The following is a 26,033-nucleotide window of genomic DNA, read 5'->3' as shown; positions in this document are numbered from 1 at the left end:
ATAAGAGACAGATTTACTACACACTGTTAGATATTGCTATACTTACGTGAGGTACATGTCTCTCCAGTGACACCAGCTGGACAGGTACAAACAAAGCTACTTCCTGTTGAAGTGCATGTACCGCCATTTTGACAAGGATTTACAAAACACGGATCAGCTGCAAATATATTTTGAACAAAATCAGATAAAATAAAAAAGCGTTTTGGGGAACAATGGCAATTAGTCGGTTATCCAGGTAAGTATTCACGAAATAGACTAAAAAAGCGTTTTGGGGAACAATGGCAATTAGTCGGTTTATCCAGGTAAGCATTCACGAAATAGACTAAAAAAGCTCAAAAACAATAACAATTATATGACTCTTTAAGCACTTGTTAAAAAAAAGTAAATTACATTGACACTCAAGTCCATTTCCAAGGAATCCCTCATTACAGATACATCCATAATCTCCATCAACAGGGCCACATGTACTTTCTCGATGACAGGTGAAGTTAGTACAGCTAATGACACCACCCCCACTACAGTCACATCTTTCTGAACAGTCTTCTCTGGTAAAGCTTGAACCAGGCTAAAATGGAGACATTACAATATATACTAAATGCTATAACCTTACAAGAAGCAATAATTCTCATTCCATTTCACCACTGTATGTACACTGCAATGATTAAATTGAATGATTATTACCTCAATGTATCTGGAACCATATTGACAGCCACAATCACTTTGTCTGACACACTGGCTTCCACTGAGCACAAAACCATCGTTGCATTCACAGCCCTCCACACAAGGTTCATTACAGCTTCTAGGTGGTTGGGAACAACTTGCCTGGCAGGGTTTCATACATGGATTGTACTGTGCATTAGCTTCACAATCCAATGCTACAAATAAATACATAAAATATTTTAATTCATAGTTCGTTGCCATTTACAGGTATCTTATCTCAACAAAGGTTTAATTCAGTTTTAATGAACTTACGACAGAAATTTGTTCTTCTCCAAACTCCAATTTCAATGTTACTGTCTAAACATGCTCCTGCATACTTGCCAACACCTTCACAAAGATCTGATTCAGCTGGTAAAGTGGCACACAAATCATAAACACAGCTGTCATAATATGATTCAGGTGGAACTACACTATGGCAGTTCTGGAATGGACCTGGAATAAAATCAAACAATATGACATTAAATTTTAAAAAAAACAAGGGAAGAACCAGGAATAAACAACGATAACAATAAGAAAACTAACCAGTACTGTCAGTAATGATCTGACATTTTGTTTGAGCTTCTGCTTCTTTGCCAGGATTATCACCACATGGATCTGGAGGATCATCACCCATTTCACCCTCACAGTTATCTGGATCATAAGCCCAGCTATTGCCAAACATATTGATACTCTCAGTCTAAAAACAAATAAAAATATGTACAGCATATGAAAATGGTTCTGTAAACTTCAATAAATTAAAATTTAAAAATAAATAAATTATGTTCTCACTTGTTCTCCATTGCTTGTAATGTACTCGTTTTCTCTGTCATTGTCCAAATTTCCACATAAGCCTTGTGTTGAATTGAAGAATCGTGTCGAAAGGGAAATATCTACATCACTACCTCCAGTCCATTTAACTTCCAGACTAAAGTTCGTTTGGAGCATCTGGTAAGTAAAAAAAAAATTTGTAAATAAAATTCATATTACCTTATTTTGTTTATATGTTTCTTTAATTTCAGGAAAAGTAGTGACTTACCAAATAACGACCAGCTAATTCTATATTCAGCCCAGGAACAGGACTAGCAGGAGGTGACATATCAATTCCATTAATCAGTAAAACTTTATTTTGTTTAAACTCAATCACCTGTAGAAACAGAAATTCATAATTATAATTTAAAATTTCGGGTTTTACCTCTTTCTTTCATGTATTAAGCAATATCCTTATAAATTGTAAAAGGGTAAAATAATCAGAGGTAATCTGATATGACTCACCGTATCATAGACAATTATTGTTACTTCTTGTGTCCTTGCAACAGCAGAGTTGGGTACTCTTACATTTTGTTGAAGAATGGTGAATGGTGGATCAATAGAATTTGTGCTTTGACAAAGAATATATTTACAATCTCCCTGGAAATCATACCGTAAGCCATCAAATGTAGTGTAGTGAGGGTCACCATGAGCACTGCAAATTGCAGTTCCTGTGAAATTTAACATTTTGGATGAATTAAGATTATGCAAAACAACTTAATAAAATAGAAAACATCATCACATATTAGTTTACTGACCTTCATTGCAGTTATCACCCATCCATCCTCTGTTACAGATGCAGACATACCCACGTGGGTCTTGGTCACTGACTTCACATTTTCCATTCTGTCCACACGGATCCTCCAGACAAGGATCAACTGGAAGAAAACAACACAACGTTACAAATATTAATAGAAACACGACCCTATCCCACTGTTATGCCAAACACAATATTATTTATCTAAATGAATAAAATAAATCTTACTGTTACAAGTCAATCCATCTCCTACAAATGGGAATGAACAATAGCAACCACGCTGACCATTATCGACTCTACATTCAGAATTTGAATCGCAAATCATGTCTTCACAATTAAGTTCACCTCTTGCGCATGTACACACTTCAGAACAGTCTTCTTTAACAAAACTGGCTCCTGCCTGAAATTCAAAAAACCAAAAGATTTAAATTGGATTTTTTAGATTTATTATAGAATAAAATTTACTGTGATTATATTTATTTTTTATATTTTTTTACTTGTAATATATTTTTTTTAAAATTGATTTCATACCTCATAATAGTTGTTGCCGTCAGAGCAACCACAGTCCTCCGGTAAGACGCAATCTGAGCCACTAAGATATCTGCCAGGTAAACACTCACATCCCTCTACACACATTCTTGGACAGAGCTCATCTGACTCATTTCCGATGTCTGAACATGTCAAAGGACATGCTGAAGCACATGTCCTGTACGTTGCTCCTTCATTACACTCAGGAGCTGCAAGCAAAGTTAAGAAAACGTATTACCCTAGTGAGACACTTAACTGGATAAACAGAAAAATGCCTTGTAAAACTTACCACTTGAGCATAAGAATAAATTAAATGTTAGGTGTTGAATAGGCGAAATAGGTGAATCCACTATTTTCTATTATGCTCGAAGTTAATATTCCACAAGAAATGCATTTATCGGTTGTTTATATTATGAAAGTAAGTATCAAACTAGATATGAATTGCAAACTACAGTATTAAAGACCTAAATTTTTTTATTTGTCAATTCGTTCAAGAAATAGACTGTTAAATGTTTAGATTTTTGTTTATATTGTTCATCTCAGCTTAAAATTAATTAACAGCAAAATTACCACAAAAATCTTCTGTTCTCCAAGATGCAATTGTGATTCCGGAACCTGAGCATCTACTTGCATAAGTGGCAACATCTCCACAAACTGAGCTTTCATCAGGTAATGTTGCGCACATGTCGTACACACAACCTTCAAATGCATTTTCAGGGTCAATTTCATCATGACAGAGCACAAAAGGAGCTAAAAGTTTAAAAATCGGAGAAAAATATATTTTGATTTTAAAACAAGTATTGTAATATAAAAATTGTAATAATTAATACTATAAGTATATAATAAATGATATCAATAATATAAGCACATAATACAAATATACCTTCACTACTTGGAAGTATTTCATTATCACTGTCTCCAGTTGTTTCCAACCCATATCCTAAAGGAAGGGCCGTGGATACTCCAAAGTCAGAACTGTAAACCATTACGAAGAAGCGTACATCTTGCAAACGATGGGTAATCCTGTACTGTCCTGAATTTTCCACACTGTAAGTCTTTACACACATACCAGATGCATCTTCACTGTCATCCTCGTCAAATAAACTCTGATCATCAATAATCAATCCAGACTGATATTCACATGGAAGTGTCACGCTGATGTAGCTTATCAAAGAATCTTGGAAGATCATTTCAGGAGGCATGAATGAAACTTCACCAATATACTGACTGTGGGGAGGAACAATTAACATTGCGGGGTCTAAGTCCTCTTCTTCTTCCACAAACTGTACAACCATGATTGGTTTACTGGAGCTAATGAAAACGGCATCAGTCTCGTCTATGTCCCAATCAAAGAAGCTTCCACCAGTTGAAAGATCAACAGGATCTTCACCTTCGACTTCCACCACTGTATTGTCCTCCGATGCCACAATACGTAATATGTAATCATTGAACGAGCTAACCGTAAAGTTCCATCCCCATGTATTAACTGGAGGTACACTTTCAACCAGTATGCTGCAATATCCACCTGCCGTTGACCTGCAATTTCCTCCACACGTTACAAAAATTGGTTCGTTTGACATCATTCTCGATCCAGTTAAGTCCTCGTCACTGACGATTCGGAAAGACTCACCTTCAGAAAGTTCAATTTCCTCAGTTGAGTTATATGAAACAACTGTGTTATCTTTAGTGGCTGTTACTGTGCACACTGGTTCTGGATATGACACCAAAATATACTCTGTTCCTAGACTATCAACAGGATATACTAAGAATGATTCTATTGTGTATTCTTGATTTATTGCAGCTTGTAAGATTACATTACGACTGGATGTGACACGGACTGCATTACTACATTTCAATTCTTCACACGCCACTACATCATATGGAAGGTCAACTACTTGCGTCACTTTGCCATCGATGTCTACCGATGTCAAGAACACATTGCTGGAAGTAAAAATTGTCACGCTAGTGCTGCTAAGACTAGTTCCAGTTATTATAACTTTTGGCGCTGCTTCATCAGGTACACGTTGACCAGGGAAAGCAAAAAGGAACTCGCTCCCTGCAGTATCAATTGCATCACCTACAAAAAACCACATAAATTACAGATAAATAACAAATCTTATCATAGTTTTTATGTAAATTAATGTTATTGTGCATTTAATATAACTCCCGAACTCTCTACCTTGTTTGTTGATGATTATATTACAAAGTTCTCTTGCTCTAGCTTCGTTGTTTGGGTTTTCTGCACATGGGTCGTAGTTGTCATTTTCAGGATCTTCAAGTGAATTACAATCTTCGTTAGCAATCCAACTGTTACCGAACAATGCTGGACTGCTTACCTATTGAATCAAATTAAATTAATGTTAATTCACTCAATTTTACTAGTGTGAATTGCCCTGGATACTCCAAAGTCAGAACTGTAAACCATTACGAAGAAGCGTACATCTTGCAAACGATGGGTAATCCTGTACTGTCCTGAATTTTCCACACTGTAAGTCTTTACACACATACCAGATGCATCTTCACTGTCATCCTCGTCAAATAAACTCTGATCATCAATAATCAATCCAGACTGATATTCACATGGAAGTGTCACGCTGATGTAGCTTATCAAAGAATCTTGGAAGATCATTTCAGGAGGCATGAATGAAACTTCACCAATATACTGACTGTGGGGAGGAACAATTAACATTGCGGGGTCTAAGTCCTCTTCTTCTTCCACAAACTGTACAACCATGATTGGTTTACTGGAGCTAATGAAAACGGCATCAGTCTCGTCTATGTCCCAATCAAAGAAGCTTCCACCAGTTGAAAGATCAACAGGATCTTCACCTTCGACTTCCACCGCTGTATTGTCCTCCGATGCCACAATACGTAATATGTAATCATTGAACGAGCTAACCGTAAAGTTCCATCCCCATGTATTAACTGGAGGTACACTTTCAACCAGTATGCTGCAATATCCACCTGCCGTTGACCTGCAATTTCCTCCACACGTTACAAAAATTGGTTCGTTTGACATCATTCTCGATCCAGTTAAGTCCTCGTCACTGACGATTCGGAAAGACTCACCTTCAGAAAGTTCAATTTCCTCAGTTGAGTTATATGAAACAACTGTGTTATCTTTAGTGGCTGTTACTGTGCACATTGGTTCTGGATATGACACCAAAATAAACTCTGTTCCTAGACTATCAACAGGATATACTAAGAATGACTCTATTGTGTATTCTTGATTTATTGCAGCTTGTAAGATTACATTACGACTGGATGTGACACGGACTGCATTACTACATTTCAATTCTTCACACGCCACTACATCATATGGAAGATCAACTACTTGCGTCACTTTGCCATCGATGTCTACTGATGTCAAGAACACATTGCTGGAAGTAAAAATTGTCACGCTAGTGCTGCTAAGACTAGTTCCAGTTATTATAACTTTTGGCGCTGCTTCATCAGGTACACGTTGACCAGGAAAAGCAAAAAGGAACTCGCTCCCTGCAGTATCAATTGCATCACCTACAAAAAAAACCACATATATTAGAGATAAATAACAAATCTTATCATAGTTTTTATGTAAATTAATGTTATTGTGCATTTAATATAACTCCCGAACTCTCTACCTTGTTTGTTGATGATTATATTACAAAGTTCTCTTGCTCTAGCTTCGTTGTTTGGATTTTCTGCACATGGGTCGTAGTTGTCATTTTCAGGATCTTCAAGTGAATTACAATCTTCGTTAGCAATCCAACTGTTACCGAACAAAGCTGGACTGCTTACCTATTGAATTAAATTAAATTAATGTTAATTTCTCTTGTTTACTCTAATTTCACAAGAAATTTATTAAATTTTACTTATGTGAATTGCCCATATATCTAATAACATATCCATATAAGGACATGATGATGTCATATAATGCCCATATGGGAAAACAGCATGTATTTGTCACACAAAATTTGAGCTTTACCAATTCTCCATCGGATGTAGTGAAGTCATTGCTAGGATCTTCATCGTAATTTCCACACAAACCACACGTTTTATTAGCATAAGCAGCAGATAAAATCACATTCCAATCATATACGCCATTCCATGACACTTCAAGACTAAAGTTTGTTTGGAGAACCTGACAATAAAGATAAATGCAAAATGTTCAACATGAGTGAAATAATATTCATATCCTTAATATATAATTATTAAAGTTGGACACAACAAACAAAAATGTTTGTTGTTAAGTTTGTCAGTAATAATATTAATATTCATGTTTAATATTATTATTCATTCTATATAATGAAAGTACCGTAATTTATAATAAAAGATAGACAGGATTTAACAAATCAGTAGTAAACAAAAGATTTTAGAAATCTTAACATTTCTTTAAAGGTATATAGAAATGATCGTTTTATTCCAAAAATAGAAAATAGCCTACTGTAAGTCTATTAAGTTTAACAATTCTATTTTTATTTAATTTACTTTAGAGACTTACCACATTGCTTCCTATAAGTTTTATATCCAGTCCTGGAGCAGGCGTATGTGGCGTTGTCACATCTCTGCCATTAACTCTTACTTGCTTCCCTTGCAGGAAATCAATTTCCTATATTCCAACAAAGAAACAAAAAATATATTTACATTTCTGTTCAACATTTTTTACTTAAGTTATCTACTATAAAGATAATTTTATATATTTTTTAGGATTATTACTCACAAATCCATAGATATAGATGTAAAGTTCCTTGGTAGTTGCAGCTCTTGGATTTAGAATAAACTTCTGGTTCTTCTGCTCAATTCTAAAGCTAGGTTCAGTGGACACACCACATACATCAATCAGTGTATAAACACACTCTCCCATGTAGTCAAAATTACGTCCATCAAAGGTAGTGTAGTGAGGATCACCATAAGCTGAACACTGAGCTTCTCCTATTTACAAAATCAAAATAAGATCAATATATAAAAATACAATATATCCTTAGTAGTATTTTACTGTCTCTCTGCTATGTATGTTTGTGGTATGCAATGACTTAAATTAAATGAAAAGTGAAAATACTATTGATTTTTATATTCATTAAAATATAGGACAGCAATTCAGCTAATACCACTTTCACAAGATTGCAAGAAAATTTGCATTAAATTACATTAAATGTTATCTTACCATCTTCACAGAGGGTGCCAGACCATCCCAGAGTACAGCGGCACACAAAATTGGGTCCATCACTGACACACTGTCCATTGTTCATACATGGTGTAGATTCACAAGGATCAACTGTAAAATTAACAACAGAATACAAATAAATAGTTAACAGATGAAGAAAACTTATTGATTGTGGAAGTGGTTGGCATGCTGAAGAGTCAGGACACAGCTAAAAGCGCAGAAGTTTGAAAGTTGTTTTTCCACCCACAAGTACCTCAGACCATGGAGGTATTATTTAGAAGGAGATCACTCAGCAACAGATCCGTTTGAGGCGACAAACCAATGTGTTCCCCGCCTTTGGATAGCATGCGGGCGTATTACCCTATAATTCACATTTTTTTCATTAGCAACAACTTGGCAACGACATGCATTTATACGCTTCAGCACAGCAGTTATGCGATAAAGCATTTGATTTTAAACCATTAAATTTTAAATCATAAACAATGTTCCCCTGATTGGATTTTTTCAGACTTTTAGTATGTTATTATGTGTATATTTCAGGAACAGATTCCGCAAATATTTCTGTTAAAATTACTTCTGTGTTCATTATAATTTTGTCTAAAGATCGATTGGTTTGACTACAAAGCTTAAAGGCAGCGTAAAACTGAAAATTTCTCTGATTCTTGATTGAATTTTGAATAGTTAACCCTCGTTAACCCTAAAATGACATAGTTTATTATAATCCTCCATCATTCCTTAATTAATATCTGTTAAAATTAGAATTATCGAGTTTTATCCAATTTATGGAAATTAAAGTTGCAATATACCATACTTTTAAAGCTGATGTAAATGTTTAATTAAATTCGAAACTCTTTTTTTAAGAAAATATTATTATGTTTGGTATTTCTTGAAAGATCAATGTATTAGCTTCAAGATGGAAACGATTGCGCAGCCATAGTGATTGACTGTAAGTAGTGCGCATTGAGAAAAGAACGTGCTCTTCATTTCACTGTGTTCTATTTTTTGGTAATCAAAGCCTGCTGAGCATTTGGTGGCAGGGAACACATTAGACTTCAAAGGCATCGTGCAAATGTTCTTCCCACGCTGTGGCAGCTTTGTTCTTTGTTCATTTGCATAGCTCTGCGTGCACGGTGCTTTTAGAGTGATCTCCTTCTCAATAACACCTCCACCCTCAGACTAAGATTATTTACCAGGGAGCAGAGGAAATGTAACACATGGTTTATCAGCAGTGAAATATATGAAATACCTGAAAAAATCAACTCAAACGTAATAGAACTATCTATGTTAACACATTAACAACATATTACAAATGGTTCTAGTAAAAGGAACATTGGTAGTATGTTTATCCAGATAAGAAGTCATGAAATAGACAAAGGAACTTAAAGCTAACATTGAAAAGAGAATGAGGAGGACAATGTGACACACTGGGACAAATGGTTCTGTTATTTACATGGGGTGGTTTTGTTAAGGAACAATGGTAAAAATCTGCTTATCTAGCAGACTTCTCTTACCTTGACAGTCCCTACCATCACCAAAAAAGCCATCATTACAGATGCAATTGTAATCTCCCTCTACAACATCACATGTAGCATTTGAATGGCAAGATCCCAGTGAGGTGCAGGAAATGTCTCCATCTTCACATCTGCATATTTCACTACAATTTTGAGTCACAAAGCTTTGATCATCCTGAAGGTCATAAAAAATCTCAAGGAATAAACACCAATTTGGGTACATATTGTGCTTCTAACTTGAAAGTACTGCATATATTTTGTTTCCTAAGTTAATCATATATTGTTTTGTTTCCTTACTCAAAACAATTCTGAGATTAGCTACCTCTATATAACTTTCTCCAAGCATACAACCCCCACAGCTTTCGGGGAGCACACACTCGGAACCATCCAAAACATATCCGTCATCACATTCACAGCCCTCACTGCAGAGGAACCTACAAAGCCATGACCACACAGTTGGCTTGGAACAGGTTGCAGGACAACTTGTAGCACATAAAGTGTAGTGAGAGTTGATGGGACATTTAGGAGCTTCAGATATATAAAACAAAAAAAAATGCGTAATTAGTAATAAATAGTTTAATTTTTCTATTATAAGACTTGTATGCAATACTGCTTTTTTTTCTTTTTTTTTATATATAATTATGGGAAATTGCCCAAAACAACAGGGGTTCAATGTTGGAAGAAATCAATTCTGGGAGATTAGGTTGAGTGAGCATTCTTAACATATTTAATTTAATTTTGCTGCGCATTGGCACTGACTTCCATGAGACAATTGATAATAAAGTAGTAAAAACATGCAAATATTATGAATTTGTGGGAGATGAATTACTTTCCGAGAGATTCTTGCTTGCTTGTAGTGCAGGAAGCTCAGGGAAGCGAAAGAAAAGAATTAACATTCCTCTTCAATAAAAGGATGTAAATGCGTCAAAATAAATTAGATGCAAACATGCTTTTATATTTTTATTAGTAAATGACATGATTAGCACACATGAGTGTACAAAATAAAAAAAAAACTAAGTAATAAAAGACTCACGACAGAAAGAATCAGACCGCCACAAGTCATAAGGAATTCGAAATTGACTTAATCTCTTTGCATAAATTGCTATATCATCACACAGAACACTTTCGTCTGGTAAAGAGGCACATGCATCGTACAAACAACTGGAAAAGAATGGCTCAGCATTCAAAAGGATATTTCCAATGGAGAATGGTCCTGAAAAAAAAAAATGGCAAAATTTATCAATTACAGTATGAAAATTTCTTTATCAAGTGTCAACAGCCTATTTTATCCTCTCATAATTCAAAGGCAGCGGACACATCTATTGTCTGCTGCTTTTGAAGTTTCCAAGTTAATTTGTTAAGTTAGTTATCACCATTCCTTGAGCACCTGTGAGTTATGAATAGGCCGGCCCTGTACCTCAAATTGCCTGTAAACGATAATGATGTTGGAGGTGTTTGTTTTCTGGTAGCTTTAAGGTTCCCAGCAATTGTTGGTTCCATCCTACTGTAGCGCCCTGAGCACTACTGCAGTGGATATGTGTGCTTTATAAATCATATCTTAATGGTGGTCATGTATAAACAGGTAATGCCTTGGGTCGGACTGTTCCATTTTTTTTCGAAGGGGTGTTCCGTTTTGGGAACAATGGCAATTAGTCGGTTATCCAGGTAAGTATTCACGAAATAGACTGGTCTTTTAGTATAACTTAGTATATGGTAAGTACACTCCATATTTTTTTTTTTCCATAATTAAAAAAAAGTAACAATTACCATTTTGTAAACTGAGGATGCTGCATTTTTCATAGGCTTCATTAGCAAATGGACTGTCCCTACAAGGCTCATAAGGATCTTCTCCTTCTGGAAATGATGGTCCCGGATAAATATTCCAACTATTTCCAAAGGCATTGATATTTAGCACCTAATTGTTGAAAGGAAAAAAGATATGAATAAATTAATATTTTTTTTACTTTTACAAGAAAATCTTTCTGCAGCTATCTAGACTGGGTTCTAGTCCCTAAACTTTGTCTTAATCAGTGAAAATGCTTAAAAATATGGAACGCCAATGGCATTCCATAGTATACTTTTCTTGTCGCATCCAAATTAACAACATAAGTTTCTCGACATAAACCGACACTGGTGGGTGCTCTTCGAAATAAGCTAATACTAGGAAAAATCTATAAATTAGAGACTTGTGGCAAGTCTGCTATCCTATAATTCTCATTTTCCTTTGGGTTTTGTGCCACATATAGACACTATAGTCATGATGTACCTATATATGGTCATGATGTGATGTCATCATGACCATATTTAGGCATGTCACATGTTTTTGTCAAATAAATTTTGATAGTCTGGACAGGGCCTTACTAATATTCGAGCAATTGTATTTCAAATAAAGTGAACTATGAACAATGAACTATTAGCGATCAATATTCATTGGAGTCTCAGTGTCACGACAGAGTTGTAGACTTTTCTTTCAAAAACCAAAGAGGAGAAAACATGCTATTTTTTTTACCAGTTGGCCATCAGGATTACTGGGGTCATTATCTGGATTGCCATCAGAACTGCCGCACAAACCCTCAGTGTTTTTAAACGTTGCTGGCAGACCGACGTCAACATCAGCAACACCATTGTAAGAAACTTCCAATCCGAAGGCAGTTCTAAGATACTGTTGTGATGTAATTAATTGTAAACAAAGTTAAAGCAAATGTTCATTTACTGTCCAATACAATGAAATGTTGTCATTTATTTTTAGCAAGCTTCATATACATATACATATAAAATTAGGCTGTATGTGACAAATCTGTGTCATTTGGCCAGATATGACATGATGTCATGTTATGATGATGTCATATGTCATATGACATCATCATGTCCTTATATACAGTAGTTCAACATGACATCATCATAGCCATATATGGGCAATTTACAAATATTTCTCACATAACCGTTGATAGTTTTAATAAAACTAAAGAGGGGTTTGCCATTCATAGCACAAAAAATTCCATTTGAAAAATATCCTTGTATTAGTGAACAAGTCACACAAGAAAACTTGACTAACTTGCTTGGATATGATGAAAATTTTAGAGATTTGTCAATAAACATTATATAACCATATATTATACTACCCCAGTTATGTATCCATTTACGTTACTTCTATAAGTTACCATAGGCCTTTAATTCACCCTTGTTTATGTTGTTCCTTTTGTTTTGAATTTGATTTAATTTCTTTACTTCTATTTTGTTTGGATGCACCATCAGGTATTGTCTGATGTGTGCCACTGATGCAAAAGTAAATCCAATAAATAATATTAACAAACTTACCAGTGAGTCGCCATTAAGAACAATTTCCAAATCGCTTGTAGGGTTAACTGGTGGAATTGCATTCAGTCCATTCACTCTTAAAAGCTTACCTTGTCCAAAAAATATTTCCTAAATGAATAATTAAATAAAAAATAATAACAATTAATTCTGAAATTTCTTCTATATATAAGCACAATTGATATTTAAACTGTTCCAAGTTTTAAGAATTTCTGATTTGTTTAATAATTTTGAAAGTGTCACAGTTGTTGCAGAATCCTAAAGATGGTGGTAGGCTATTCCAGAATTTAGCAGCCACTATCTTGAGAGATATTTTGCCCCATTTCTTCTTATATGAGTGCCTCTGTGAGAAAACTCGAAGAGGAGTGAGGAGATGTGTGTTTATATATATTCACAAGTTTAATAAGGTACACATTCACACCATTTAGTGTTTAATACTTACCATTCCATAGACAAGTACATATATTTCTTTGGTATATGCTACATTGGGATTGGACCTTAATTTTTCATTTTTTTGAATAATCTGAAATAGATATGTGGAGTTTTCCTCAAATTGTGACAAGATGAAGGAACCATCGCCTTGGTAGTCGTAACGGAAACCATCAAACGTTGAATAATGAGGATCTCCGTGAGCGGTACAGTAGCGAGTTTCTAGAATATTATGAAAAAAAAAATACAAAAATTTATATTATATACAAACACTGATATAAAAGGAAAAAAAACCCCTCAGTTTAACATACATCTTAATATAAGTAAGTACTCTTTTCTTTTAATTGGTTTCACTACAAACAAATATGGCAAAGCTGAATATGTGATTATTATTTATAATTTCTGGGGATAACCCAATTGTTGACTTCTTGACTGTAAATACAGTAGAAACCAACTTTTGGAACACTCATAACCCAAACGAGGGAAAGTATATCTTTGAACACTATGGGCAACCCCTATTCAAGAGGCACCACTATAATTAAGGGACACCTTTTTGGTCTTAGAAGTTTGTGGTTTTAAATATTAGTAACATTACAAACAAGTATTGTGAAAAAAGAAAGAGCCTTTTCTCCTTTACGTCGGGCACTCATTGCATCGTATGATTGTCATACCACCATCATACGACCAATTCAACTTCGCTCCCTGTGAACGTTAGATGAAGCGATACCGTTCGCTGACTTTCGGTGTCAGTCTGAATGAGTCATAATTAAAAATGATCTGTTACGTGTGTGTTGTGATGTTGCGTTCTCCATAGAATTGCGTTGTTTGATACAGTAAGTGCTTGGTTTACGTACCAATTTCACAATGCTCTCCCGTGAATCCTCTGGGGCATTGGCAAATGTACAATGGATCAGCATCCAGGTCATTGTTCGGGATACAACTGCCGGAATTGTTACATGGATTGGGAATACATGGATCGACTGTAGGTACAAAACAGATCAAATACAGATGAACAACACAAAATATACAAAATGCTTCTTTCAATTATAGAAAATATTTAATTGTAAAAAAATTGCAAAGTAGTAAATTTTAGGCCCATGTGTTAAATGTTTGTTTATGTTGATTGACTTTCAATACAGGCAGGTGCAGATCAAAATACAAAAGGGCTTTTTAGAAGTAAATGCTCAATAAACAATATCTCCCAACTACTGTAATAATTAGTTATTCTCAAAGATCTTATAACAAGTTAGCGTTCAATGCGATTTCTACATGCAAATTCTGTAATAATGCAGTGTAGGATGCCCTCTTGCGATTACAATTCCTTTTGAACTTTGACATCTATGATCTCCATGCAAATTCTGCAACAACTGCCATAGTAGCAACTAGGATGCCCTCTCTCAGTTACAATTACTTTCTATTGATTTCTGCGTGAATTGGACGCTTCAATTTGTTACACGCAAAACGTGGAGAACGCTATCTTGTTATTATAAAATCTTTGGTTATTCTATATTTGAACAATAGAAAGCACATGTGACAAAGTACCTTCACAGTAGGTTCCATTTCCAATGAAACCGTATGGACAGAAACAACCAAACTGGCCATCAGAAACGCCACACTCTGCATTTATATCACATGTCAGCTCTATGCAATCAATGGTGTTATTCAATTGACAAGTACAAAGCATCCCACAATCTGACGTAGCAAATGATGAGAAGAGCTAAAGAAAAGAATAGAAAATAAAATTAAGTTGCATAACTGCAAAAACATCTTTGCTCGCTACTTGTATATGATGGTATGGTAAAATAATCTGGTAAAGCACGCTAGGAAAATGTAAAAAGGTCACGGCAGTCAAAACAAGTTTTGAAATTGTGAGCAGATAAAGAGTCCCTTAATGCCTGTGGGAGGAGCAGCTGCAAAGATGGATGAGATCAGTCTGATGGCTGCAGAAGATCTGATGGGAGGAATCAGAAGAGTATTTATCAACAGCGAACATTTTTTAACCAAAACTTTCTGACTGTGCATTTGATTTATATTATTACATTATTTAAAACACCAAGTTAGAGCTCTCTCACCAATAAAAAATTTACTCAGTATTGAAATAGTGGATTACGTACTTCTTTACAGAGGTAATGATAATACCAAAAAAAAGTAGAATTTAAAGTAGACCGATTCTGTGGGGTATTTTTTAAATGATCCTATTAAAAAATTACTACTACAAACTAGATGGAACCCTTTTAAAGAAAAACATGTTTTACAGAATGAATGAATATATTTATGTACATGTAAAAGTCGTTCGCATCGAACAGGCGTGTTGGAATTTGCGATGTAAAGGGCCTGCTAACTTGGAGTAGTACTAGCAGTGGCAGATCTAGGAATACAAAATAGAGAGGGTCTGGTGAGGAAAATTCACAGACAGAGGGTGCACACCACCTACCCCTACTGATTGGGGCCGAGGTAATTAAGGGGTATGGGGCATGCAATGGTGGAGCAGGGGGCCCAATGATTAAGTGAGGGGAGCGAGGTCGCAAAACCAGGTGATATGAGGTAATCTTTAAGTGCTTGAGCACAGTGGTGTATCTAGGGGGAGCACGCCCCTCCAAAAATTACTCGAGCACTCCCAGTTGCCCCCAAAAATCATGGTCAAGTAGTTAAAAATCACCTAAAATCACCTTATTTTCAGAATTAGCGCCCCCCTCAACTAATCATCAAGCCCCTCACTTTACCTTCGCGCTCTCCCATCAGCACCACCATTTCAAGACTTCTAGATACGCCACTGCTTCAGCATGATTTTTTTGCTTCAGACATTTTCAATGAGAGAGGAGTCTCGGGGGATGTGAGCAATTTTTGGAAGGCTGTATTCCCCGCGCACATCCTAGATACACCACAGGAGATTAATTAGGATTTATGGTAACTTGTACTGTATATAATTTTACCTCTTTGTATTATGTATTATTGCTGATGATGCTTAAATAAAAGTAAAACATTGAATAAAATGGCCTTATCAATATTTGGAGTGACATTCATACTATTTTTACTCAAACTCAGTGCACATCCTAATGGCCCCCGATATTACCTCTATATATCGTTCATCATCCACCAAGCAGCCACACTCATCTTCAGGGACACACCGCCCGCCACTCAAAAGAAAGCCATCATCACATTCACAGCCTTCCAGACACCCTGGACATTCTAGAGGATTTCGATCTGCACATGTCGCTGGACATCTTGACGCACAGGTAGAGTAGCGAGAACCTTCTGAGCACTGAATTGCTGTACATATAAAATTAATGAATTTGTGGTGAGAAAAATTATAAATAACTAACAATACCAAGACAGTGCTCCAAGTTATTTTGAGAAATTTAATAATTTAGGTATTATAAAAGTCTCAAACTATGAAATTTTTTGTGAAAATATTATGGACATTGTGTCCTTTGTGTTCTGCCTTAATTACATAATACTTATTTCTATTTATAAATTAGGCAATTTTATACGAATACAGATACAGATCTTTTATTGTCATAAAAATACAAGGTACAATTATGAAATTTTCCTTCCTTATTGCAAATGTACTCCAGTATAAAAATAAATACAAGTATATTAAAAAGCACATACGGTAACACAAAAACACAATTGTGTTACCGTATGTGCTTTTTAATATATTTATATTTATTATAGTAAATTATATATACAGTGCAGCTCCAATTCAAGATCCCTCTAATTCCGAGACCCCTCTAATTTGAGACCATTTTTCCGAAGACCTAAACAACAATCTTCAACCTTTTAACACAAAGCTAGCCCTCTATTGGAGACCAACCCCGAGACCACCACAAATTTTGAGGTCCCAAAGGTGGAGCCCCGCCCTTGGATACTGTTGCTAAGGTCCCATGTTTGTGAGACATGTGCATGTTCCTGTCTCTGTTCTGATTGGTCAGTTGTTAAGTTTAATTGCCACTCCGAAAAGATCCATATGATACTTACGGCAGAAATCAGCAGATCTCCATTCACCAATTGCACCACCAAGGGAGGTGCACTTATCTGCAAATATGTTCAAAACCTCGCAAAAAGCTTGGTCACCAGGGAATGCACAATCGTCATAATTACAACTATCAATGTATAGGAGTGGATCAAAAATCCGGAAACAGGCAACAAATGGGCCTGGAAAAAATACAAAGAAAATAATGTCAACACACATTTATGCAGATCACACCATATTGTGGAGTATTTTAAATGCGCGGATGAAACCCCAAAAACTAGCTCAAATTTGAATGAAAAATCGCTAAGAAAATAGGTGCGTAGAATGATAATTATTGCATAATGCATTGGTATATATTAAGATTAGGTCAACCTAATTTTCGGCAAAATCTGTGCGGAAATCAGCCCTTATTTTCTGAAATGTGAGGATGGATTTCTAGACCTAATTTTAGCGTGGAGGATATATTTCCTGTGCATGCCTTAATTAACAGTCTGAGATCACACAAATTAGAAGTGATGTTGTTGCGCGTCTATGAGTGATAGTCTTACCTAGATGAACTGATATATTCCAATATTCCTTGTAGGAACTTAACAGCACTGTGCAACCTGAGAGCGCATAAATGTAACGTCATATAATCAGCCTCATTTTCCTTGAGATCACCATTGATCTAACAAGGAGAAGGCAGGTGAGCATTCATCGATTAAGTCCCTCTAAAGAAAACTATCGGTATTCACAAAATTATCAGCAAATACTGAATGTTTTATTGATCTGTGGCTCCATTTATTAAGAATGCTCCATATAAAAACTACATGCCAACATTTTGATATTAAAAAAACGGGAGAATCTGGCGCGCGAAGCGCCCCTGAAGGCCTGAGTCTGTGGAAGGGGGGTATGTGTCCCCATCAGATGGGGGTGCAGGGGTTGTAACCCCCTGGAAGCTTTAGCTATTTAATGTATTATAACAGTAAATCTCATGATTCTTATAATGTGTATTCCTATAATATATTGATTTTAACTTGTGTGTTTAATATAGTAGAATAACATATTTTCTCGCGTGAGCATGTATTCATGGATCAATTTCTCATTTGCTGGCCTTTTCAGTACAAGAAAATAGGTGTGCAGAATCATAACTATTGCATAATGCATTGGTTATATATATTAAGATTAAGGTCAAAGCCTAATTTTCGGCAAAATCTATGCGGAAATCAGCCCTTATTTTCCCGAAATGCGAGGATGGCCTTACAGTCTGGGACACACAAAGTAGAAGTGATCTTGCAGGTCTATGAGCTTAAATTGATACAGATAATAATACTGGGGCGGTATTTTAGCAACTGTAACTTCATGTCTAATTATTCAACGGTCCAGCTATGTCACTATTCTTTATACAACAATCTAGTCATAATTATTATTTACCTTAATTTAAAACGATTTCAGACAAAATGCACCAGTCACAGAGACTATATTTACTATTTTAAAGGGGGTTAAACTTGACAAGAGAAATCTTTTATTTTAACCTTCTACTGCCATGTGTACTTGTTTAACTCATTTTGTATATGCTCTTGGAATTTGGCAATTAAAGTGAAATGAATGAATGAATGAATATTAAAAGATAACGTGAATATTGAGGTTTTTTGTAGTATTTTATTGCGAAAAAGGACAAATTAATATATAAGTACGCCTATGTAATTTTCTTTGTAAACTGGCAGAGCATGTGAAAAAACAGAGAAAAAAAATTGGTCGAGAGTTAGCTCACCAAAACCGGAGTTCCCGGCCAAAATGGGAGTGTTGGCATGTATGCATTATTACCACGGATCAAACGCCTATGGAACACATCCTTATCTCCCTGAGGAACACAACACCATAAGCAGCTAGAATCAGCGCTTGATATTTGATTCTACCAGGTTCCCACTTATAATACTTTTGGGTGGAGGGAGATGAATATAAATAAAGTGCCTTGCTTGAGAAGAGAAGCAACTTGCACAGTCAGGGTTTCAAACCCCCCTCCCATGCTGACTACAAGATTGAGAGTCTGAGCCATTGTGCTAACTGCTTAAGTCTTTTGGTTGGATTTTTTATTAATTTTTTCATCTTTTACTACAAACAATATAACTTTTGAGAGAGACTGCTTTACCCAGTGGTGGATCCCAAAATTCAAAATCGAGGGGGCACAGGGAGCCACTTTAAACAGTTGAATAATTTAGTGGTTAAGATGCTTGCCTCCCAATCCCAGGGTCCTGGGTTCAATTCAATTCAGTTCCTGTCAGTGTTGTACGATTTTTTTCTCACGACCAGTACAACTCCACTCCCTAAATCTCATATTGAGATTTAGTTTGTGTAAAGTATTGTGTGTGTATGTTTGTTTTGTGTATGGGATTGCTACCTACAAGGTGGACAGTAATATATTTCACTATTGAAAATCTTTGGTGCATGTGTTGTGTGCCTAAATAAATAAAATAAAAAAATAAAAAACTCTACCATAGTTGGGACTGAAGCAAAAACTTGTCTGACTAGGGCACTCTCAGACTTAAATTTGAATGTAATTTTCTATTTTTTCCGTCAATTTTCTTTAATTTTCAAAAATTTTGGTAGGGGAAGGGAGTAGAGATGGGAACCCCCTCTTGAATCTGCCTCCATTACCTGAACTGTCTGATAGGATCCCGCACCTCTGAGAAGGATCATCTATATCACAAGGAGCATAAGGCGGACCAACAACTTCAGGGAACAAACATGTTTCCCCGTATTCCCAACTGTTTCCAAATGTAACCGGGTCTTCAACCTGTAAATCACACAAAATAAACAAATCCGTAGTGATGTTGTTAGTCTATGAGTGAGATACTTACCTGGATAAACTGATGAATGCCTAAGTTTCCTTTGGAACTTAACTCTCATAAAAAAAAAATAATGGGCTCGCCCTGCATGAATGAACAATATCCTTGTTTCCTTCTCGCCGCAGAGCGATATAGATGAATAGAAAGAAAAGCTTACCTACTCTACGTTTAGAAGTGTCTTTGCTTTGTGGTTTCTGCAGACAAAACCACATGATTTGTTTTTGATAGCCTGGCTATGTGTGGACTCAAGAAAATAGACTCAGAAGCGATGGTCTATGAGTCACTTACCTGGATGAACGGATATAAGCCAGATTTCTTAACAGAAGACATATAGTAGCCATGGGAACTAAATGTAACGATCACTCGAAGCAACATTAACACAACAGAAACAGCATGTGGTTTTGTTCTTTCAAGGATACTCCTTTTTATTCAGGTAGGTCTATTCATTCTCAGCAAAGAGTCTGATGCAGTTTACGTAAAATTGATGCGTTATATGCGCATGGATTTTTCGTGGGGAAATTCATAGATGAATCTGGCTTATATTGATTCATTCAGGTAAGTATTCATGAAATAGACAAATTGAATTAAGAATTTGTAATTAATGATATATAATTATAATATAATTATATAATTTTGTTAAAGATAATTAGTTTTCACTATTTGCACACTTAATCTATAACTTTAAGATAGTATCATCCTTTAAAAAAGTATCATTTATCATAATGATAGAAAAAAAGAATAAGTAATGAAAACCATATCAGCATAAATTCCTTTTTACGAAGACATGAAAACCAAATCACTATTTTCGGAAAACTTTGAAATTGGAAATTAAATACATACACAAAAATTAAATTTGATTTGCTTAATAGTATTGAGAAAATTACAAATTATTCAAGTTCACTTTTATATTAATAACTACATTTAAAGTAAATATAATGTATAAAAATAAACTACATACAACAGTTCCATTTGGCGTTGTGAGGTCATTGGCTTTATCATTATCAAAGGTCCCACAAAGTCCGCTAGTTAGCCCCTGAAATGTTTCTGGAACACTTATTTCTACATTGTAAAGACCATCATAAATGACTTCAACTCCATGTTCTGTAGCGACAACCTATAGGAACAAATACAATGAAAGTAATGTAAAAAGAATAATACCCCATTCAGACTAGCATCGCATTGCGATCGGTTGTAGCAATTGCGACACTCAATCGCAACACTATATTAAGTCTGGTCCATAAATATTTCACTATTTGTTTGTTTACATTGAGCGGGGTGGTATAGATGTACTTTTACGAAATCGTGATTATCTCAGCTTCGTTGTGGGATATTGCATAAATATCCAAAAGCGAGTCATTTTAATTTTGTTACGGGTCAAAGATTGTGATTAGAATAAAGTATTTGGTACCATTTTAAAGCTAAGATGTTTGTAGTTCTTGTAGAATTCATTACATGTCAATCTGATCACATGCACACTCTCAACAAGCTTCCGAAAAGTGTTAAAATTCGCTAAAATGTCTGGCGGTGGCTGGTACCATTTTTCTAAACACCTGGCAGTCAGAATATTTATCAGTAATATATTAATAAATAAGATGGAATGACCGGCTTGAGAGACAAGTTTCTTTTAACTGTGGTCATTCATTGCCATCTTGGATTTTGATACAGTATTTTGTTTCATTGGTATAATAAAGAATAAATATATAAATACCAATATTACTAATATTTAACAACATTTTACCTGTTGTATAACCCTAGAACATTTTAATTTTTGAAAAAACTGCATAACTTAAGATTATCATACAAATTGCATTAAATTTAAATTGTTTGCAATTTCAAACTTTCAATTTATTATGTGATTAGATTAATAATAATTAAAATTGAATTAACTAATTTAATTAATATTAACAAGAACAACGATATTATTAACAATGGAGATCCGTGGTAGGCAAAAATAAGTAAAATTAAATTATTATTAATTCCTGACACAAACTTTTTCTGCAAACAAAAAAACTTTAATAAAAACGCTATTATGAACACTTACTATATATTCACCAATATCGAATACAGAAAACAGTGGCGCGTTGAAAGGAGGAACTTCTTCACGACCATTCACTAAAAGTTGCTTTTCACGATGCAATTCTATGGTCTATATGAAACATATATAAAAAAATATGGATATTCTTAATTATTATCTTTGTGGTAGTACCATCAAAAGTGGAAAGATGTAGGCAATAAAAACGAAAGAAAAGCTTTTGAAATTGTTAATAAAAAAGGCTAGACAGTTATTTGTCTTTGGGAAGGATTCTTATATAGATTTCAACTTCTCAGCCCATGATAAACTATCAGGTACTTCCCTTAAAGTGAGGAAAATGAATGAATATTGTTGCCACAAAAAAAAAAGGGCAAAGAATATGTAAACACGTCTTTTTGATGGTTTTTGGCCCAAGACGTGTGTTTGAGGGATAAGTGTGTATTCACTGCTCTCTTTTGATTGGTCAGATTTTTAGATGTGATCGACATTCAGAAAAGGTCCATTGCAAATTGTGCATATTTACTAATCTATCCTATTAACTAAAGTCACATTATAGCACAGTAGCAGGAATGTTCCATTATTTTATCAAGGGGTATTATTACTTGGGAAAATTGGCAATAGTTGGTTAAATATATATAAATAAATAAACAAGACTTACCATGTTACTCAGCTGTATGGTGATAGACTTTGTGTATGCTACTTTTGGGTTTCTTACACTCTTTTCGTTGTCTTGTAGAATGTGTAACTGATCAGATATTGCTAGCAACATATACTGACATCCTCCCATGAAATCATAAACTGTACCATCAAATGTAATGTAATGTGGATCACCAAAGCTTTCACAAGTTGCCAGACCTATCAGTGTCACAATACAACAATTTGAGAAGAATTAAACTTAAAAATAGAAGTCATATAAAAATATTATAAAATATATACAAAGAATTCACTATATTAACAAAAAATTACAAAAAATTGCAATTATTATTTACAAATTGTTAAAATTATTATGGAACATTATTATACAAACTATGAATTTTGACCATTTTTCCCTATTACTTCTTCACACATATTTCTACTAGGAGAGGGAAACAAGGAAGGTGGTTATTCACGCTGCTAGGGCAACGGCATGCCATTATTTCCTTTTATGGTCGATAGGTAAGTTTCAAGAAACTTTGGCATTAATTGGTTTATCAAAGGTAAGTACTAACAACATCGCTGCTGATTTGTTTAATTTGACAAAATAAGGAGTAAACTGATTTTTGTCCATCATCGAGAAGATAATATAATGATTATGTAATGCACCGATAACATAAACCAATGTGGTACAATTGACGATTCTGTTTCACTAACGGAAACGTGGCATCTATTTTGTGTGTGTATTTTTGCATTATTTTTATAGATTTTGATATTTTAAAAATTTATATTATATTCTTATGCTAGTCTATGTTTCCCCCATTGCTTGGAAAGCCAACTAGATGGTAATTTATTTTACTTTTTGGCAATCCTGCCGGGTCTTGGGGGACATGAGACTACTTTTTTGCAAATTTATTGTATTTTGTATATATCTACGAACAAGGCGAAATAAATTAAAAAATGAAATAGTTTTTCATCGAAGTGTTCCCAAAATAGACTTGGTAATTCTTACCTGTTTGACAGTTGTCACCTGTCCACCTTTTGGAACATGAGCAAGTGTAGTTGAATCCGTCTCCAATACACAATCCACCATTCTCACATGGGTTAGGAATACATGGGTCAGCTAAATATAGGTAATAAAACAATAAAACATTATCATTTGGATTCTTCAAGAAGATACACCAGGACATGTTAAACTAAGTATGTGTGAAGGTACAGTAGGTGCATGTTATGCTCATCCTGATTTCTTTGACAACAAACTGTTATATGCCCATATACAGTCATGATGTGCCTATATATGGTCATGATGTGATGTCATTATGATCATATTCTAATAGGCATGTCACATGTTTTTGTCAAATAGAATTTGATAGCCTGGATAGGGCTTAAGATTGCAACATTTATTATCTATCTAAAACTCCAGACCAAATTATATTTGACAAAAACATGTGATATGCCTAAATATGGTCATGATGACATCACATAATGACCATATATAGCCACATCTTGACTAAATTTTGGCATACAACAGTGTTTTCAGATACAGAATGTGACTTACAGATACAGGCTCCTTCATATTCGATTTCTTCTTCGGGACAGTAACAGCCTCGGACTCCATCCTCAATTTGGCAGACAGTATCAGCCCTACAGGCATACGGCTGGCATACAACCTGTCCACCTGAAGTACAGGTGCACTCTCCATCACATGTGCTATTAATAAATGTCTCATTTAGCTAAAAAATTAAAAAAATATATAGAATGTCATTGATTAAAAACATTAACTGTAGAGTGTTTAATAATAATAAAAATAGTAATAAACAAATATATTTATCCATCAAAGACAGTCTGTCATCAAAGAATTAACTGGGTCCAACCAAGCTCAATTGACAAGATAAGGTGTTTCATTGCCATTTCTTAGATCCCATGAAGAGTTCTAGAAACACTCAGCTGATTGATTAATAGACCTTTACTACTGCCTCTATTATACTGCCCTCATGAGGCTGATTGATTGATTAATTGTTGATTGATTAATAGACCTTTTATAGCTCTACTGCATTTATTATACTGCCCTCATGAGACTGATTGATTAATTGTTGATTGATTAATAGACCTTTTTTTAGCTCTACTGCATCTATTATACTGCCCTCATAAGGCTGATTGATTAATTGTTGATTGATTAATAGACCTTTTTTAGGTCTACTGCCTCTATTATACTGCCCTCATGAGGCTGATTGATTAATTGTTGATTGATTAATAGACCTTTTATAGCTCTACTGCATCTATTATACTGCCCTCATGAGGCTGATTGATTAATTGTTGATTGATTAATAGACCTATTATAGCTCTACTGCATCTATTATACTGCCCTCATGAGACTGATTGATTAATTGTTGATTGATTAATAGACCTTTTTTTAGCTCTACTGCATCTATTATACTGCCCTCATGAGGCTGATTGATTAATTGTTGATTGATTAATAGACCTTTTATAGCTCTACTGCATCTATTATACTGCCCTCATGAGACTGATTGATTAATTGTTGATTGATTAATAGACCTTTTATAGCTCTACTGCATCTATTATACTGCCCTCATGAGACTGATTGATTGATTAATTGTTGATTGATTAATAGACCTTTTATAGCTCTACTGCATCTATTATACTGCCCTCATGAGACTGATTGATTAATTGTTGATTGATTAATAGACCTTTTATAGCTCTACTGCATCTATTATACTGCCCTCATGAGGCTGATTGATTAATTGTTGATTGATTAATAGACCTTTTTTTTAGCTCTACTGCATCTATTATACTGCCCTCATGGGAGCTTTCAAGATTACTAGAACTTATTTTACTGTACACTGCGGTAAATTTGATATTGATTTGTAGTTATTAATAGATTTGTAATTCAAAAATGTATGATTACCATTTGAATAAACACCCCTCACAGTTGTAATTGATAATTATTGATTGTTAATTGATGATAATTAACTTGAAAATGACAATAAAATAAATAACTCGATTATTAATTGATAATAATTTATTAATTCATATACCTGTATGTAATATTCTCCATATAAGCAACCACATTCATCTTTAGGAACGCAATCTAACCCACTCAGAATAAAACCTTCTTCACATTCGCATGTCTCTATGCATGGGCGATTACAATCAATATGTTCATCGGTATCTACGCACGCTTCAGGACACACTGATCCGCACAATTCATATTCCGAATTATCTTTACAGGATAAATCTGACATGAAATAAAAACATACGTTAAAAATTAATGAAGTGTATCTTCACCTATTCAATGAATGACCTTACTTATTAACATTCAAATAAATTTTCATAATTTTTTTGTTATTTGGTATTCAT

The 26,033-nt window shown here is 34.7% G+C and overlaps 1 protein-coding gene across 1 annotated transcript in view; it reads right to left on the bottom strand.

The window, feature by feature from the left end:
• Window positions 1-26,033, bottom strand: part of LOC117108845 (IgGFc-binding protein-like) — an 87,028-nt gene that overhangs the window by 29,915 nt on the left and 31,080 nt on the right. The window contains exons 17-54 of the mRNA XM_033251014.1: window positions 25,712-25,911; window positions 24,214-24,388; window positions 23,668-23,778; window positions 22,681-22,877; window positions 22,032-22,136; window positions 20,949-21,104; window positions 19,800-19,938; window positions 17,168-17,344; window positions 16,263-16,459; window positions 14,732-14,906; window positions 14,044-14,169; window positions 13,203-13,411; window positions 12,764-12,871; window positions 11,955-12,107; window positions 11,213-11,360; window positions 10,479-10,658; window positions 9,768-9,973; window positions 9,446-9,620; window positions 7,935-8,045; window positions 7,491-7,702; window positions 7,272-7,379; window positions 6,756-6,911; window positions 6,412-6,568; window positions 5,193-6,307; window positions 4,971-5,127; window positions 3,675-4,868; window positions 3,362-3,541; window positions 2,795-3,000; window positions 2,492-2,663; window positions 2,265-2,384; window positions 1,972-2,177; window positions 1,736-1,843; window positions 1,489-1,644; window positions 1,243-1,396; window positions 973-1,152; window positions 682-875; window positions 391-565; window positions 47-157 (exon numbers count right to left, since the gene is read on the bottom strand). Coding sequence (XP_033106905.1) covers window positions 47-157; window positions 391-565; window positions 682-875; window positions 973-1,152; window positions 1,243-1,396; window positions 1,489-1,644; window positions 1,736-1,843; window positions 1,972-2,177; window positions 2,265-2,384; window positions 2,492-2,663; window positions 2,795-3,000; window positions 3,362-3,541; window positions 3,675-4,868; window positions 4,971-5,127; window positions 5,193-6,307; window positions 6,412-6,568; window positions 6,756-6,911; window positions 7,272-7,379; window positions 7,491-7,702; window positions 7,935-8,045; window positions 9,446-9,620; window positions 9,768-9,973; window positions 10,479-10,658; window positions 11,213-11,360; window positions 11,955-12,107; window positions 12,764-12,871; window positions 13,203-13,411; window positions 14,044-14,169; window positions 14,732-14,906; window positions 16,263-16,459; window positions 17,168-17,344; window positions 19,800-19,938; window positions 20,949-21,104; window positions 22,032-22,136; window positions 22,681-22,877; window positions 23,668-23,778; window positions 24,214-24,388; window positions 25,712-25,911 — 8,109 coding nt within the window. The remainder of the gene's footprint in view (window positions 1-46; window positions 158-390; window positions 566-681; window positions 876-972; window positions 1,153-1,242; window positions 1,397-1,488; window positions 1,645-1,735; window positions 1,844-1,971; window positions 2,178-2,264; window positions 2,385-2,491; window positions 2,664-2,794; window positions 3,001-3,361; window positions 3,542-3,674; window positions 4,869-4,970; window positions 5,128-5,192; window positions 6,308-6,411; window positions 6,569-6,755; window positions 6,912-7,271; window positions 7,380-7,490; window positions 7,703-7,934; window positions 8,046-9,445; window positions 9,621-9,767; window positions 9,974-10,478; window positions 10,659-11,212; window positions 11,361-11,954; window positions 12,108-12,763; window positions 12,872-13,202; window positions 13,412-14,043; window positions 14,170-14,731; window positions 14,907-16,262; window positions 16,460-17,167; window positions 17,345-19,799; window positions 19,939-20,948; window positions 21,105-22,031; window positions 22,137-22,680; window positions 22,878-23,667; window positions 23,779-24,213; window positions 24,389-25,711; window positions 25,912-26,033) is intronic.

This window comes from Anneissia japonica, unplaced genomic scaffold (assembly GCF_011630105.1).
Source record: "Anneissia japonica isolate Jap-2015-1 unplaced genomic scaffold, ASM1163010v1 scaffold6417_len956965_cov193, whole genome shotgun sequence".
NCBI lineage: Eukaryota > Metazoa > Echinodermata > Crinoidea > Comatulida > Comatulidae > Anneissia > Anneissia japonica.
The sequence above is the reverse complement of the archived record's forward strand: the minus strand, read 5'-3'. Positions and strand labels throughout refer to the sequence as shown.